Source organism: Sesamum indicum, linkage group LG2, assembly GCF_000512975.1.
Source record: "Sesamum indicum cultivar Zhongzhi No. 13 linkage group LG2, S_indicum_v1.0, whole genome shotgun sequence".
NCBI lineage: Eukaryota > Viridiplantae > Streptophyta > Magnoliopsida > Lamiales > Pedaliaceae > Sesamum > Sesamum indicum.
In genome coordinates, this window is record NC_026146.1 from 6,628,834 (window position 1) to 6,647,592 (window position 18,759).

The 18,759-nt window shown below is 35.1% G+C and overlaps 2 protein-coding genes across 2 annotated transcripts; one reads left to right on the plus strand and one right to left on the minus strand.

Annotated features, from left to right (window-relative positions):
- On the plus strand, positions 3,110-6,675 carry LOC105155503 (endoglucanase 1). Its single transcript, XM_011071381.2, has 7 exons — positions 3,110-3,469; positions 3,549-3,758; positions 3,874-4,074; positions 4,633-4,725; positions 4,836-4,997; positions 5,108-5,219; positions 5,708-6,675. The coding sequence occupies exons 1-7, from the start codon at positions 3,128-3,130 to the stop codon at positions 6,190-6,192; spliced, it is 1,605 nt and encodes a 534-aa protein (XP_011069683.2). The 5' UTR covers positions 3,110-3,127; the 3' UTR covers positions 6,193-6,675.
- LOC105155504 (RRP15-like protein) lies at positions 7,323-12,385 on the minus strand. The gene is made up of 10 exons (XM_011071382.2): positions 12,227-12,385; positions 11,370-11,849; positions 11,154-11,255; positions 10,974-11,055; positions 10,844-10,863; positions 10,659-10,719; positions 9,326-9,411; positions 9,113-9,220; positions 7,745-7,769; positions 7,323-7,661 (listed from the first exon to the last, which is right to left on the minus strand). The coding sequence occupies exons 2-10, from the start codon at positions 11,814-11,816 to the stop codon at positions 7,591-7,593; spliced, it is 1,002 nt and encodes a 333-aa protein (XP_011069684.1). The 5' UTR covers positions 11,817-11,849; positions 12,227-12,385; the 3' UTR covers positions 7,323-7,590.

The following is an 18,759-nucleotide window of genomic DNA, read 5'->3' on the forward strand; positions in this document are numbered from 1 at the left end:
ATACATTTCTCTCGATCAACCTAACTTGAGCGTCGGAGGGTCATTGTCGGGGACATACCCGACGAGCTCACGGTTCTTGTTTTATTCTCAGGGGATCCAAAACCTGTTCCGGAAGAGTTAGTCGAACAGCGGTGAGACCGTCTCAGGAGATCGAATAATTCGACCCGGATCAATATTTAATATTTAATATTTTAATATACGGTCATTATTAAAAAAATTGTTCAATCAATAACTATATAAAAAAATTATTATCGTCGAAATAATTAGCAAGAAAAATTATTGTTAAATTTGTTGTTGATCTACATTATTTGCTACAAAAAATTTACTTGTAAATGAATTTAGCATCGAAATATTTGAACAATCGGTTGTTGAGTTCATTGGCGTGTAAATTTTTGTATTAAGTAATGCAAATTAGCGAAGAAAAAAACAAGCTAATTATATCGATACTGATTTTAGTATCAAATTTTTCGTACTTATTGAGTCACTAAAAAAAAATTACTATTGGCTATAATTTTAATAGCAATGTAAAGTCATGGTAAATAGTATTTATTGACCACGGTTAAATCAAATCGATGCAAAAACGTAGATTTTCTACCAAGAATAAATTATTTACCATGGCTAAGAGCCATAGTAAAAATATTTGACATGACTTTTAACTATGATAAATATTTTAGTTGCCCTTGCAGATACCAGGCCAACAACCGTTGTGTAGTTGTGGTCAATGACCATTACAATTATTTTATTTTGAAAAAAGTATTATTTTAGTCCGCTAAATATGCTTAATTTTAATTTTAGTCCGATAACTATGTCCATTTTTGTTTAGATCCAGTAACTTACGAAATTGCTTACTTTTAGTCCTCTGGCATATTTTTGGATAATTTTATCCCTATGCAACTTTTGAAAGGCATTTTTAATCCATATGCACGCACTCATAGGGGTAAAATTGTCCGAAAATCTGCCAGAGGATTAAAAGTAAGCAACTTCATAAGTTACTAGACCTAAACAAAAATGAACATAGTTATCGAACTAAAATTAAAATTAGGCATACTTAGCGGACTAAAATAATACTTTTCCCTTTTATTTTTAACCATAGAATTAGACATGACTAACTATTGCATTTTTTTTAGTGAGTCATTTCTTGTAGTGATCCTACACATGCAACTCTACATGTGAAACCCTTTTTTTTTTCTTTTTATTTTATAAATCGGTGGTAGTAAATTTCGAACCCAAAACTTATTATTTTATCTGATTTTGATACATCTGAAAACTTATTTTGTTACAGAATTAGAATCATTTAATATTTAATATTTTAGCGCTTTGCAAATACTCAGAACATTTGCTCGAATTTTTTTTTTCCACAAATTTCATGAATTATATAGTAAATAACACTTAATCTATAATTGATTAACTTTTTTACCGTATATTAGTCACATGATTTGTTATTTCACTCCTTATGTAAGTAATTTTGATCCAAACAAACTCCAATATTCCAAATTAAAATTTTTCGGACATTATATATACATAGGATAAATTACAATGATCTTGACTGAATTTGTCATATATAATTATGAATACTTCCTCGTTATTTGAAAAAATTTACAAATATTCTCTTGATGTTTATGAAATTATGTAATCCTTGGATAGAGGTATGAAATTGTCAACTTTACCCTTACTGTATTTTTTTTAAAAAAAAATTAAAAATTTATAACAAAAATCGAAAGGGTAGATGAATTTTTTTTAAAAATTATAAAAATATTATCCACTTAGTCCATAAAAACTCAAAAAAATTAAAAAATAAAATAAAAATTATAATTTTTAATCCATAAGGGCATTTTAATCAGTTCACCACAAAAATAGATGGAAACCTAACGATTTGGACTAGTTTTTAGACGACCGTTAAAATCAGAAAGTGTATTGGTAATTTTTTCAAAGGGTATTCGTAATTTTGTCAAACTTGAGAGGAGGTCGTTGTAATTTACTATATATATGCAACTGAATCGATGATTAGACTACAAATTTCTCTAGATTAGATATACATATATCTCAAACTTGAAACCTCAGTCCAGCACTGTGCTATTTTAACGAAAATCACGGCGTCGTTTTAGAGAAATTAGGGCAGTTTTTCCACCGCAATTTCTCTCTTATTACTGCATCCATGCACAACAATAGTAGTTACGGCAGAGTTTCTTCAACTCTTTTGGCTGCTTCATTACATTCTGGAGAGCTACCATTACTACTCTACTTCAATTTCACACTCTCACAACCATTGTCATAATTAAATTCATACTACGTTCAGTGCTTTAGGTGCATGAATAATTTTTAGAACAAATTGCAGTTTTAATCCTATAAGTATAAGGTGATGCAGGTCGCACAATTTGGGACGGGTCGTTGAATTTGGTACCTTGAAATCGGGTCGCTGAATCCCTCTTTGAGCTTCCTACGAGTGGATCCTGAGAACAGAACACTCATTAGGCTTGTTGGGTAACCCCAGTTAAGGCCTTCCTGTGCTTAAATTAGAAAAGTGGGGTCGAAAGCGATCAGTGGAGAGCTAGTGAGATCATAAGGGATAATTTTTAGCTTTTTGTAAAATTTGACAATTTTGTCATGTAATTTCAAAAGATTCATACATTGAAAATTAAAATGGCTAGGATTTGTAAAATTGCCGGAAAATTCCACTAAGTTGAGCTGCCGGCCTGCATATCTGTGCACTTTTCTAGTCATTTTAGCAAAATTTGATAATTTTGTCCGTAATACTGAAATTTCCGGCCCTCGTACTTACAGGATTAAAACTACAATTTTTTTATAATTATCGAATACTTTTTTTCAAAAGAAGTGAGTTTATGCCTATATGGCAATCACCTAATTACTATTTGGTGTAGCTTTCAATGCTGTTGTCTTTATTAGGTCCATGTCTTAAATAAATTTGTTCTTTCCACCGTTAGGACATGCAATGGCTTTTGTTTCTTTCCCTTACAATCAACATGATGTCCGATTTGGCGCAGTTGATCCCGTGACTGAAATAAAACGACTTTCATCTCTTTCTCTCTCTCACTCAAACACACACACACACACACACTCAACTACTAACGAACTCTCCAACTGTCCTCTTCTATATAAAGTGCATGCCATGCACCCCATCTCACAGATCCACACAAAATCAACTTCAATTCTCACCCCTTCCAATCACCCTTCTCTAAGTACAAAGCTGTCGCTTCCCAGGGTTTTACATAGAAAACATATTCTTACCTACAAGTTTGCAAATATGTTCACTAATCTTCGTCATGACATTTTTTGTCTAACTCTTTTCTTGATCATTCTGTCTTGCTCTGCATTCACTCCCCAAGATTACGCCAATGCGCTAGAGAAATCAATCCTCTTCTTCGAGGGACAGCGGTCCGGGAGATTGCCACCGACCCAACGTCTCAAGTGGAGGGCTGATTCTGGCCTGTCCGATGGGTCCGGTTATCATGTAATAAAAACGATGTGTCACTCATTGTTTATAGCAAACTTTAATCACGTCTTGTAACGCTGGGAAAAAATTCGTTCAGGTTGACCTCGTAGGAGGCTACTATGATGCGGGGGACAACGTTAAGTTCGGCTTGCCAATGGCTTTCACCACCACACTTCTTGCATGGAGCGTCATTGAATTTGGCAGCTCGATGAGAAATCAGCTCGAGAACGCTAAGGATGCCGTGCGTTGGGGGACGGATTATCTACTAAAAGCAGCCACAGCCACCCCGGGCACCTTGTACATCCAAGTGAGCACAAAACAACGTTACTACAATGCTAACGAAGTCTCACGTTGTAAAAAGTAGTTTTGTGTTATGACTAGAATGTCGACTCACATGTTGCTGAGTTTCATGTATGCAACAGGTGGGTGACCCGAACAACGATCATCGCTGTTGGGAAAGACCGGAGGACATGGACACAGCCCGCAGCGTGTACAAAGTTTCTCCCCAAAACCCCGGATCAGATGTAGCAGCAGAAACGGCTGCTGCTTTGGCAGCCGGTTCCATCGTTTTCAAGGATTCCGATCCTTCGTACTCACAAAAGTTGCTTAAAACCGCAATGGAGGTATAAAGAAACTCATTGCAATGTTATGCTAACTGTACATTGTACCTCAAGTGAAAGATTTTGCGCTCGAGCTCGAGCACAAGCTCTTCTCTTCTTTTATCTTTGCAAAAAGTTCCCGTTCAGTTACAAATGAAGGGGCTTATGGCCTCTGCTTGAATCGGCAGGTGTGGGAGATTGACGTTTTAGCCCATGCCTCCGGTTGCAATAAAGTTAATTTTAATCACATACTTGAAGGGTTTTATTGTAATTCCCCATGCTGCTTCCCTTAATTTCGCTTTGTGTACTCTTGTATGGGGAGATTCTAGTCCGAACCCAACTCGACTAAATCTAAACTAATTATATAGCAAGTGCAATACACTTGTCGTGTGATTGGCATACAGTTTAGAAAAAGTGATCAATCATATTACAAGTGCGACACACTTGCTCTGTGATTGGTTTGGTTCGACCAAACCTGGTCCGAACAAAAAATTTCTGAGCTTGTCGGGAAGTCAATCTAAATTTGATCAGTTGCCACATCATCACCCCACAACCAATCATTTAACTAGAATCATTTTGCAGGTGTTCGATTTTGCAGACAGGTACAGAGGCGCATACAGTGACTCTCTTGGTTCAGTTGTGTGTCCATTTTACTGCTCCTACTCTGGATACCATGTAAGAAAATCAGACCATTCAGTACCACATTTTCTTAATTACAAGTACATATGTTCTTCGAGTACTTCCGATTATTAATCCTCGTACGATAACGTACGCTCTGGATTCAGGACGAGCTTTTGTGGGGGGCGTCTTGGCTTCACAGAGCTTCGGGAAACAACTCCTACATGGCTTACATCCAGTCGAACGGGCAGACACTCGGAGCAGACGAAGATGATTATTCCTTCAGTTGGGACGATAAACGTGCCGGAACCAAAGTGTTGCTCTCCCAGGTCTTATAACTACTTCTCCATAGTATCAAAATCATGTTTCTGTTTTAGGTAAAGAACATATATCCTTAATCACATCTTTTTTGTCTTATGCTGTCTGTTCCGCTGATCAGGGATTCTTGGAGAAGAACATTCAAGAGTTTCAGTTGTACAAAGCGCATTCAGACAATTACATATGCTCTCTAATTCCAGGATCTCCTAGTTTCCAGGCTCAGTATACTCCAGGTGGGAAGCCTTCCTCTGTTTTCAGGCATCAGAGTCCTACAATTTCAATGTGCTCATAATTGTTCAATGATATATATATGACAACCTTCCCATAACTAAAATCCCGAAACTTATTAGCTATAGCAAATATTTTGTTACCGTTTGAAAACATAACGGCTAATAGCCATTGCACAGTCATTGTTAATTAGTATTTGTCATGATTTTTACTTTTAACCATAATAATTAACAACAATGGAAAATCACATATCTTCTGGTGACCCTCGGATTCCTCAGTTCTTTATCTTGACTAAAGTATCAACTGCGTCCTTTTTCAATTAAAGTTGAAAAATAAATTGAATATTCTATTTGAATATATTATACACGTCATCAAAAAAAAGAATTTATAACAAGTGGATTATACGTATTAAATGGAACGGAAGATGTAATAAAATTTAAAATAGAAAATCGAGTAGGATTAAGCTGATCAAGGGAAAGTGTGTTGTGCGCAGGGGGGCTGTTGTACAAAGGTAGTGAAAGCAATCTGCAGTACGTAACAACGTCAACCTTCCTTCTGCTGGCGTACGCCAAGTACCTGCGATCACACGAAGGCGGCTTAGCTTCATGCGGGACTTCAACCATCACATCGGACAAACTGGTCGCCCTGGCAAAGAAACAGGTGGACTACATACTAGGAGACAATCCTGCGAAGACGTCGTACATGGTGGGATTCGGGCAGAAGTACCCGCAGCACGTTCACCACAGGGGTTCCTCTTTGCCGTCGTTGCGCGCGCACCCTGCCCGCATTAGCTGCGGCGACGGGTTCCAGTACCTTTACTCGGCCTCGCCTAACCCCAACGTTCTTGTCGGAGCAGTTGTAGGTGGTCCGGATAACAGAGATGGCTTCGCGGATGACAGGAATAACTATCAGCAGTCTGAGCCTGCTACTTACATTAATGCTCCGTTTGTTGGCGCCCTCGCTTTCTTTGAAAACTGAAAACATGCTTATTTTGTGTTGCTTCCAACTGAAATCAACTTCCCACTTTCACCCTTTTTCCCACATCTTTTCACCTTAATCATACATATTCGATAAATATATCTATATATACATATATCTTTGAATTGTTAACTTAATCATTCACTTATAATGGTTTATTCCAATGGAAACTATTTGTAGCTAACACTTTAGTATGTAATGATGTCATACAATTGTTTAGGGGCATTAGCAAATGCAAACATGCTCATGTGACACTATTCCCTCCTTTTTCCTGGAATAAAGTTTTCATCGATCCTTCTTTTGGCATTCTCTTTCCATATGGATAATATGTCAGAACGCAAGGCAAGAACTGATGTAAGGAAGCGTGTGAAGGGACGATTTGTCGAAGCTGGTGATGCCCACGATTATGATCCATTAAGCCCACTGCTGAGTACAGTGTTTTGCCCTTCATTTGGAGATATGAGGGAGCAATACTAAGTTGGAGATCCTCTATGGACGACACCTTCCAGTTATAGATTGTTTGGAGGGTTATATTGCCATGAACACATAAATCAAGACGAAACATGCTGATTTCCTCTACTGGCCCAAGAAAGTTTCAGTTGCATATCCATAATGGAAAGAGAGATGGAATTATGACTGGAGTTTTAACAGCTAGTGTGGAATGTTAATGTTTACGAGGAAAAGAGACCTTTTTGGTGTAAAAGCTTACATGGCCAGCCTTCTTTGAGGGTGCAACCACCGCTCTCACCATCTCCAGCTTTAAGTATGATAAGTGTTCTTCATATCCAAATATATTTCTGTTTCTTCCTTGGAACCTCTAACTGGACGGCCAAACATGGTGAGATGGCAAAGATTAACTACCTGTTGAAGACTCGAGCATCATTAGATATTACATTATGCACTATAAGACAGCAGCAGTGTCCCAGAAGGATGAATATATTGGCCACTTTTTGACTAGTCTCTTTAACATTTGATGAACTAAAACCAGGAGTAAGGTCTATATTTTGCAAAAGAACATTTGCCCAATGCTTCTCCTGCAGACATTCAAGAAGTGTGGTGGAGCATGATTTCCCAGAGGAAAGAAGCTATCATCAGGTGATTTCACCAAACTTGCAGATTTTGATATTATAAAACAAGAAATCAAAGCTTAAAAACTCCATGGCCACTCTATAGAGAATCAAGATATTCTATAACTTTTACCACACAACAGTGTATGTGACCGTATCACATAGATCTAAAATGGATCAGGCCCTACATTGTTAAGAAGATTATGTTGTCATCCAGCTTGGAATGCTGCAACATTTTTGTAATCTTAAATCTGGATTTGGGATCATCAGATGACAGTCCTCGGCGAGCATGGCTTTTGATTATTCTTCATTCCCAACTGTTGAAAATTGATCATTCCATAGCTCGGTATTGTCTCTCTAAGTTCCTCCTTCCAACCAATATTTTAACTTGGCCATTACCCCCTATGAGTAAAACAAATTTAAGTTATCTAAAGGGCAATGACATTAATCATCATCCGATGAAGAATCTGTATCTGATGGCCTACCAAAATCATCCGCATCATCCGCATCCTGGAAAGCACACAAACGAAAAGTTTTCACACTGGAAAAAGGAGAAAAATAAACCATGGAAGCAGAAAAGTTTGTTGGTAAAACATCATCACGTCGTTAGCTGAAGTTACATTCTCTCTTTTTTACAGAAATGTTCTTTTATTCCGTCCTTGTGCCTCAGACACCATAGACCTATAACCAAATATTCACCCAACCATACTCTAATTACTTGATAAAATTGTCGAGCTCTATCCACAATCATGATACCGTCTACGAGGAACACAACAAAAGAGGCATCAAACTCTGGGAAATTATTTAAATAATGCCAAAATCAAAACCAAAAAATCACTGAAATGGTTTCATTCGAAAAAGTTCCAATTTTTAGGCAAAACACCGATATCGAAACATCGATTTTGCATTAAAAAATAAAAAGATAGAGAACCGCTCAGAGAATTTGGGGAACAATGTGATTCCTCATATTGATGGCGCAATGCATGTTGAAAAACCATGCATTGTCCCTAGTGCATGTTTGAAAATTTAGCTTGCACCATGCATAATAATATTATAATATTAAAGATTTTTTGTATTATTTAAAAAGTTTTTTAAAACACCGTAAATTGGGATTATATACCATGCATATCAATTATAATATGAACTATTGGAATATTCGGTTTATCTTGCTACAAATTTCTTGTATTTATGCATTTGGATGTTTTCATTGTGATGTTATATGTTTATTGTTTAATTAGATTATATTTCGTTCTCAAGATATGGCTTTTCTTAATCGTTTGGCATACCAATTCATATAATTCTTGTCCTAACTTTATTCCACTCATAGGTTTTATTCTATTCCCACCCCAAAATGATTCCTCCATACCAATCACCTCCTTAGTGAATACTAGAATGCATTTAGTAAACCATTCAATAATGGTGGCTCAGGCACATAGATATTTCTTCAAAAATTACAATACGCATCGTGAAGAAATGATAGAATGGGTCTAGACCTTCCTTCTATATTTAAAAGCATAAAAAGGAAAAGGGGTAGTTGAAAAGTTAAGACTTACCTGTTTGCCATTAAGAAAAAACAAAAAGTACTGCAAGAGTTAACGTGATTAACAGTCTGCCATAGAAAAATAAGGACTGCTTTGCTACATTTCTTTATTTTCTTTTTGGTTGCAATAATCTATTTAAAAAGCCAACATTTAAGTCCATGGGCATTTCATGTTTGTCCATCTATAGGCAGAAATCCATAAAGCACAACTGACCATGACATTTAGGCGCTAAATAATTACTTGGAACTTCAAGGACTTCAGAGTCCATTTTGAAGCTTTTGGTTATTATTGTGATTAGCCAAGAAACTTTACCTGCATCTTATCCCAATCTTTCAACTTGGGGTTTGTGAGCATGTAATTATCACGCAGAGGGGCCCATGCAGGAGTTTCACCATCCACAGAACCATTAGAGGTGCCCACCTGCCGAAGCACAATAAATTTGGCCACAAAAGCTAACTTCATTATCCTACCACAAATTGGTTAATCACACAAACGAACTCATAAATGGAGAGAAAGAAAGAGAACCTTAACAACAGTCCCAGTCCCAGCAGATTGAGATGATGTCTTTCCAAGCTCTGAGAAGAAGGCTTCCTTCGTACGCTTCTTAATTACTAGAAAAACCATATTTGTTAGGAAGGTCGACAATTGGACAAGGTCAATCACAATTCAAAACTATCATGATAAATGTAGAAAATGTCAAAACACAATCCATCAAGTTCCTTCAGTAGTTTGTTTTAATAGCACACACAGGTAACTTAACTACATATATCATCACATGGAAACAAATTTATGGCATTCTCAATGAAAGCAATCATAATCAATCTTTATATAAAAACAGATCCTAAAGCATCAAAGTGTTTTTGAACAACAATTATGAAGAGATTTTCTAATATTGTTATATCAAGTAGAGTCCCTTATTAATTACAAATAATCAAAGTTGATATTCAACCCCAAAAAAGTAGCAAAAGTTATGTTTATTTCACTACTATGACCTCCTTATATATAGTATAGGGTTTCCTTAAGCATAAATATGAAGACAGTGCAAAAATATTACATCAGCATAGAAAATTACCATTTTGTAACGATAATGCATAACATAGGGTCAAAAGCTTCAAAGAAAGTACATCGTAAGGCCGCCTATACATTCCAAGAAAAAAAAGGGGACTTGCTGGGATGGCTTCCTATCCACCATCCACACTTCACATTTAGCAATATTATCTTAAAATCCCCTTTCTTTGTACAATTGGCTGTCTCCTATTTCCTAATTTCATAGAGGCTTCTAGTAAAATCAAGTATTTTAACAAATACGCAACAATATGTATAAATCCTTCTCCCTTCTTTTGCTTTTTCGGTTTATTTTTTCACAAACCATGGTATCTATTAAAAGAATGCTTCCACATATTCACTGGTTACTCCAATTTCCGCATCCGAGATCATCACATATTTTCTTTTCTCTCTAGGCTTTTCCGAATGACAGCCAAACCAATATGAACCCAAAGCTCATAAAAAACATTGAGCAAAATTAAGGGGAGGCAAACGGAAAAATATGGACTGGTCTGAGTGTAACATCATTAAGCCTGATTGTATCTGGTCTTAATAGTCCGGCGTACAAGACTAAAAACTCAACAAGACATTAAGTTTTATTGATGGCCAAGTGAAACCTATACAGCAGACACTCAAAGTTAACATTTTTAGGATGTTAAGCAGCAAATATATGTTTGTTGAAAACTTCTGGAAATTTTAACAAACTAATTTGAATAAATAGCTTCTTATAAATCTAAGTAAACCGAGTAGGGAATCACAAGAACCAAACATACTGCAGAAGTTTGAAATGGGAAACATAATTCTACTGGCATACCTTTCTCATCTTTTGATCTTGATGGATTTAAACCTTTCTGAGCTGTCTGGGCTTTATTTACCTGTATGAAATGAAGAGTAGTTTCAAGACATGGCAAACTGTTTATAGCAGAGAACAAAGAAAGTACAGAAGACAGCAAGTAATGGAAATGCAGGTACTGATGCAAAGTAGGCAGAGCAACTTACAGCATTGAACAACTTGACCACTGTTCATTGAACATTACACATGGGCAGGACAAGAACCATTATTAGTCTCTCAAACATAGGGTGTAAATTGAACTCAGAGCACAACTACAGCCAACTAAACAATGTATACCTCCTTTGGTGGCCACTGATAGTAGAAATTTTTCGTGGGCATCCAAATAGTTTTCAGGCTTCACATGCCCTTTCTCTCCTATCTTTTCATAAAAAATAGCCATAAAATAAAAATAAGAAAAAGCAATTGGGAAGAGAAGAAGTGGAACAGCATTAGCAATTAAGCCAAAAAGTCCAATACCAAGTGCTTCTCTTTCTTTGCCTCCCCCTTGACTTTCTTTTCTTCTTCTTCTTCAGCAAGCTTCTCGGCTAATAGTTTTTTGTGGGCAGACAATACAGGGCCCTGCAAACACGTCAAACTTGGTAATGACAATTTCTTTCCAAACCAGCGGAAAAAAGGAAAAAAAAAACGATTTCAGAGACCAATTCTTGCAGACAAACAGAAATTTCTGCTTACCAGTACTTCTTCATCACCACCACTCTTCTTAACAACTTTCTTAAAAGCCAATTTAAAAGCCTTTATTCCCTCCGTAAACTTTGTAATACCGGGCTGAATTCCACCATCTTCATCTTCCGAAACCTCGTACTCCTCAATCCTTTGGTTCTCTTCCTCACTATTGTCCGAAAATCCACCTTCAAATTCATCGTCACTCTTCTTGAACTTGGCAACCCCAGTTGAAAGGGCAGACTGCTGAAGCTGCTCATATTCTCCTTCTTCGTCTGAATTGTATTCCCTCGCCCTTTTCTGAAACAATTTCCTCATTCTTTTATCAACTTTCATCCTGTTCTCAGCACCTTGAGGCATCATTCTTTGCTTTTTTTTCGCCATTTTCCCCTTATTTTTCCCTACTCTTCTCTTCTTTCCTCCATTCGTGACTTCAATTGACTGCTTTACTTCTCCCATCACCTCCGTCCCTTCAATTTTGAGTAATTTCCCCTACTGAGATCAAAAGAAAGAAATAGCCAAATACGGTTAAATTAGGGTTTTAGGCATGTGTAGAAGTAGGGGTGGCAACACTCGAGCTCGAGCTCGAACTCGAGCCGATGAGCTCCAAGTGTCCATAACACTACAACTCAACATTCAACAACTCAATCTCAACTCTAAACAAATTTTTCAGATTTATATGTGGTACAGTGAGGGAAACAATGGAGAAGAAGGAATCCAACAACAAGAATTAAACAAATCATAGTGCCCCTGAATGTGCCCCTGAATCCGATTATACAAGAATTAAAGAATTAAACAAGATGCTAAAAACACACCCAAACCCAAGAAAAAGAAGAATAAGTAAAAAGCAACAGAGAAAGAAGGATTACCTGAAAGCCGTACTCTTCGCCGTCCTCGTTGCCGACTTGCCGTCCTTGTTGCCGCGAGTTTGGGGCTAGGGTTCTAAGAGGGGTTTGGGGAAGAAATGAGAGAGGAGAGAGGAGAAAGAGAGAAAGAAAAAGGAAGAAGAAACAATGACAAGAGAGAGAAAGAGATGTGCGTTTTTTATTTTTTGTATTCTTATTATTACTATTATTATATTATTATTATTATTACTATTATTGTTATTATTATTATGGCTATTTTATTATTATTATTATTATGGCTATTTTATTATTATTATTATTATTATTTTAAATCATGAAATCGAATCATAAAATTTTTACATAGATATAGTTGAAATTAATATATGTTCACAATTTGCAAAATTTATATATTTATAAATTTTAGTATAACATTGATATAACTATCATCTTACATTGTTAAATAGCATGGGTTAATCGGGCCATCAAAATTCAGATAAAATCGTTAGAGATGATCAAACTTACAGAAAAATATGTTTGGTAAAGTTTTAGACTTATTGGATATACAAATGTCGAGATATCGTACTCGAAACATAAAAGTAATCATTCAAAAGGGTGTATCGTTGAATTAGCCCATGTTATTTTTAATTCATACCGTCGGATATGATCTGATGAACACAGTCTTGTATATATTTAAATTTCGTATGAATCGGGTGCCCAGATTTTAAGATTTCGTAATTATTGATTAAATTTTTTAATCCCATTATGTATAATAAAATAATAATTATAATTGTTCAACCATCATCATCATCATCATTATTATTATTATTATTATTATTAGATTAATTCATAAGAATTACTTAATTTTGACATAAATTTATAAATAATAAAAAATCATTAAGTAAATTACTTGTCAATTTAAGAAAATATAACGTAATACGAATATATATATTAAAATATAACATAAAATTTATATATGTTATATTAAATAATAATTTTAATTACAAAAAATATTATAATTTACTAAATTGTTCATTAAATTAATTTTTGTTTAAAGATTAAATATATAAATAAAAGTAACATAATTTATTATTATTCAAAACAAAATGTATGATATTTATTAATAATTAGAATATATGGTTAATTTTGATTATAAAATTGATCAAAATATTAAATATAAAATTAAATATATAAAAAAATCAAAAATAAATAAATATATATATATATATATAATGTGAAGTTTACAAAACTTATTAACAAAAGAGTACTTATATAATGAAGTATATATAACGAAAAGTAATTTAATTTAATTTATTTTAAACTCAATTCCACATCATTTAAATATTTTATTAAATATAATTTAATCATAATCCATTTTATTTCTATAATATCATAGAATAACAATGTATACATGAATTATATAGTATTAAGGGGTGTGTACGAGTCGAGCTCGAACATTTTTGGTTGGCTCCAGCTCGAGCTCGTAACACCCTGCTAGCAACTCCAACAAAATCAAGCACAGATTAAGCAATAAGCAGCTGATAAAACCAAAAGCAATCAATCCAAATGGCGAATTGTTCATGAACCCAAAAGCAATCAATCCAAATGGCGAATTGTTCATGAACCCAAAAGCAATCAACAAGCAGTTGCCTGTCATAAGAAATTGAGCAACCATCGAAGCAAATAAAACCCAACCCAACGTAGATTCATGAATAAAAATATCATCACAAAAAAGAAATCTTCTCCATTTTGAAAGACTATGAAAGTCTCGCACTATAAAAGTTCGAAGCAAAAAAGAAACAATTGACAGTAAGACAAAATACAACAAACGTCGTCGAAGCACAAATCAACAGTGAGACGAAGAAAACTGAAAAGATGGCAAACGGCAAACTTGTTCGATCTCCTTGCTTGCCCGACGCAACAACAAGCGCCGCCCTCGTTGCCGCTGGTCGATGGAGGAGCTTGCAATTGTTGGTTTAGGCTTGGGTTTTAGGAGTTAGATTTGGGGTAAGAATGAGTGTAATTGAGGGGTGAAAAGAGTTAGGAAGAATGAGAGAGAAAGATCAATACAAGAAATATATTTTTTGATTATTTGTATAATTTTTTAATAAAATTATATTATTATAAATTATAAAAGTATAGAATATGTATATATATACATATTATATGTATATATATACATATTGAATTATCAAAATATTTGCATATAACGAAAAGTAATTTAATTCAATTTATTTTAAACTTAATTCCACATTATTTAAATATTTTATTAAATATAATTTAATCATAATCCATTTTATTTCTATAATATCATAGAATAACAATGTATGCATGAATTATATAGTATTAGGGGTGTGTACTAGTCGAGCTCAACCATTTTTGGTTGGCTCGAGCTCGAGGTCGTCACACCCTGCTGAGCAACTCCAACCAAATCAAGCGCAGATTGACCAATAAGCAACTGATAAAACCAAAAGCAATCAATCCAAAGGGCGAATTGTTCATGAACCCAAAAGCAATCAACAAGCAGTTGCCTATTATAAGAAATTGAGCAACCATCGAAGCAAATAAAACACAACCCAACATAGATTCATGAACAAAAATATCATCACAAAAAAGAAGTCTTCTCCATTTTGAAAGACTATGAAAGTTTCGCACTATAAAAGTTTGGAGTAAAAAAAAAACAATTGACAGTAAGACAAAATACAGCAAACGGTGCCGGAGCACAAGCCGACGGTGAGACGAAGAAAACTGAAAAGATGGCAAATGAGAAACCCGTTCGAGGTCCTTGCTTGGTCGATGGAACAGCAAGCGCCGTTCTCGTTGCCGCTGGTCGATGGAGGAGCTTGCAATTGTTGGTTTAGGCTAGGGTTTTAGGAGTTAGATTTGGGGAAAGGATGAGTGTAATTGAGGGGTGAAAAGAGTTAGGAAGAATGAGAAAGAAGGATAAATACAAGAAGTATATTTTTTGGTTATATGTATAATTTTTTAATAAAATTATATTATTATAAATTATAAAAGTATAGAATATGTATATATATACATATTGAATTATCAAACTATTTTCATATAACGAAAAGTAATTTAATTTAATTTATTTTAAACTCAATTCCACATCATTTAAATATTTTATAAATATAATTTAATCATAATCTATTTTATTTCTATAATTTCATAGAATAACAATGTATGCATGATATTTTATAGTATTAGGGGTGTGTACGAGTCGAGCTCGAGCTCGTAACACCCTGCTGAGCAACTCCAACAAAATCAAGCGCAGATTGAGCATTAAGCAGCTGATAGAACCAAAAGCAATCTATCTAAAGGGCGAATTGTTCATGAACCCAAAAGCAATCAACGAGCAATTGCCTATCATAAGAAATTGAGCAACCATCGAAGCAAATAAAACCCAACCCAGCGTAGATTCATGAACAAAAATATCATCACAAAAAGAATTCTTCTCCATTTTGAAAGACTATGAAAGTCTCGCACTATAAGAGTTTGGAGTAAAAAAGAAACTGTTAATATATATGGCCCAAACAAGACCCAAACCACTTAAGCCCACCTGGAGGCCCACCTAAGCTATCCGACGGGTTGACCCATTAACCCATTGACCCGACCCAGGTTTGACCTTATATATATATTGTCTAAAACTAAACTTGATTCTATTTCCATGGCTCCTTTTTTCCCGTTGATTCTCTACACCTATAAAAAAGGCTCGTGATCCCGTTGAAAGCGATTGAACTTGAAACTCTCATATTCTCACCGCAATCGGTTCTGAGTGAACTCATCATCCTTTGTGGGTCTTTGTGACAGAAAGTTTCTAAGTGGTTCTTGAGGTTTCTTGTCGAGTTTCTTGATGGTGATGCAACCGTGGTCTAAGATTTGGACAACTGGTCTTGTGTGACCGAAATCTGGCTTTCCTGAGCCGCATTCGTTAAAAATTTATTTTATTATAGTTTGATTTGTTCATTCTATTATAAGTTGTAATATCGGTTTGTATTAAGGAGTTTCGTACTCCAATCGTTTGTAATAGTCGATTAGGATTGTGAGGTTGCCACTCTACAGTGATATCAGAGCATCGTCTCTAAAATCCGGCTCCTGGTGGTGGTAACGCTTCTCTAATCCCTCCTATTTTATTTTCGCAATTTTTTTCTTGTCGATATTACTGTTATTATTTAGCCGCGGTAAATCCCCCTAAAATTCCACTTGACTGGTCCCCTGAGGACGTCGGGTATCTGGTCGGGACTTAAGCTGGAAGCCTCGGTCTTCTTGATATTTCTTGCTACTATATCTCTGTGATTGTTATTTTTGCAATTTTTTCGATCATTATATCTTTGTGATATATATTTCTGCAATTTGTTCGATCATTATATCTTTGTGATATATATTTCTACGATTTGTTCGATCATTATATCTTTGTGATATATTTTTCTGTGATTTGTTCGCCTCAAATCTGTGTCTTGTCATTTGTTGAAATTTGTGATTGTTGTGATTACCACAATTGTGATTATTGTGGTTATTGAGATAATTGAGATTATTGTGATTATTAATCTTTAAATCAAAGCATTGTCATTACTGTGAATCATTTTGTGATATTTTTGAATTTGGGCCATTTTATGTGATAATTCTTTAAGACATTTTCTATCATTTTTTTATTTTCCGTGAATTTTGTTTCTGAAAGAATTGTGCCAAAAATCATTCTCTGAAAATCTTTTTTTTTAAATGGCCGGTTATAATCTCCAACTTTTCAATGGAAAAAGTGATTTTTCGATTTGGCAACAAAAAATGAAAGGGGTTTTGATCCAACAATAAGTTTTCAAGGCCATAAATGGAAAATATTCTGATAACATTTCTGAAGAAAAAATGTTGGAAAATGATGAGTATGCGTATTCTTCGATTATATTGAATTTGTCTGATTCTATACTTAGAAAAGTTGGTAAACAAAATTCTGCTAGAGATTTATGGAAAGAATTAGAAGAGCTTTACACTGAGACTTCACTCCCGAGTAAACTGTTTTTGCTTGAGAAATTTTTTAGATACAAGCTTGATTTGTTTAAAGACATTGGTGAGAATTTGGATGATTTTACTAAATTGGTTCAAGATATTAAGTTGACTGGTGATAAAAATATTGATGGGTACTCTCCTATTGTACTTTTGAATGCTATACCTGATACTTATTCTGATGTGAAAGCTGCTATTAAATATGATAGAGATAGCGTGAATCTTGATACTGTTGTGAATAGACTAAAAAACAAAGAGATTGACCTAAAAATGAATAGACCTAGCAGCAACCAATATGATGTTAATTCTGTTAGAGGAAAATCAAGATATAGAAATTCTTTTCATAAAAGACATAGCAAAGAAAGGAATAAAAAATACAATAGTTTCGAGTCTAGTGATAACGAAGAAGAAGCTAAGGATAAAGATAGGAGATGCTACAATTGTGGCAAAAAGGGTCATTTTATAAAAGATTGTAAAAGACCAAAACAGTTTAATAAAAAGAAAGAAACAAACGTAGTGATTGAAGAAGAAGAATCAACAGTTTATTGATTTTGTATCAATTCATATTTTTTGTGATTGTTTTGTGCTAAGTGCAATGTTCCCTTGTGAATACCGTAAGACTTTGTATCTTGAGTCTAAGTGGTTAAGTGTTTTAATTGAGCCTATCTGGATGTTCAATTTTGCCTATGTGGTTATGTGATTGTGCTTTTGTGGCCCGTTGAGATCTCTGTGTGCCTTGATGGCGTGAATTTGTCTAAGTGGCTAAACTTCGTGTGAACTTAAGTGGTTTGTTGAGCCTTTTATGGCTAGAAGATTCTTTGTGAATGAGCCTAGGTGGCAATATGCTATAGCCTTTTATTTGATATTAACTTAGTGTTAATTGTTGTAAATTGTTAAAAGTGCTTAATGCTAATCGAGTTGTATGCTATGCTCTGTGCTTTAGATATCATGTTACTAACATCTTTTTCAGGTACATTGGAGCGGGCCCCTAGGCAATGATGAAAAGCCATACATGACTCCGGACCATTGACTTTGGGTCTTTGGTCCAAGGTGGAGTATGTTAATATATATAGCCCAAATAAGACCCAAACCACTTAAGCCCACCTGGAGGCCCACCTAAGCTATCCGACGGGTTGACCTATTAACCCATTGACCCGACCTAGGTTTGACCTTATATATATTGTCTAAAACTAAATTTGATTCTATTTCCTTCTCACACCCTCAACTCGCCGTCTGCTCTCTCCTCCCTCATATCTCCACTGATTCTGCAAACCTCTCATTCTTCCATGGAAATGGAAGCTTTCCCAAAACCAAGATGATGGTTTTGGGGAAAGTTTCCATGGCTCCTTTTTTTCCGTTGATTTTCTACACCTATAAAAAGGCTCGTGATACCGTTGAAAGCGATAGAACTTGAAACTCTCATATTCTCACCGCAATCGGTTCTAAGTGAACTCGTCATCCTTTGTGGGTCTTTGCGACAGAAAGTTTCTAAGTGATTTCTTGAGGTTTCCCGTCGAGTTTCTTGGTGGTGGTGCAACTGTGGTCTAAGATTTGGACAA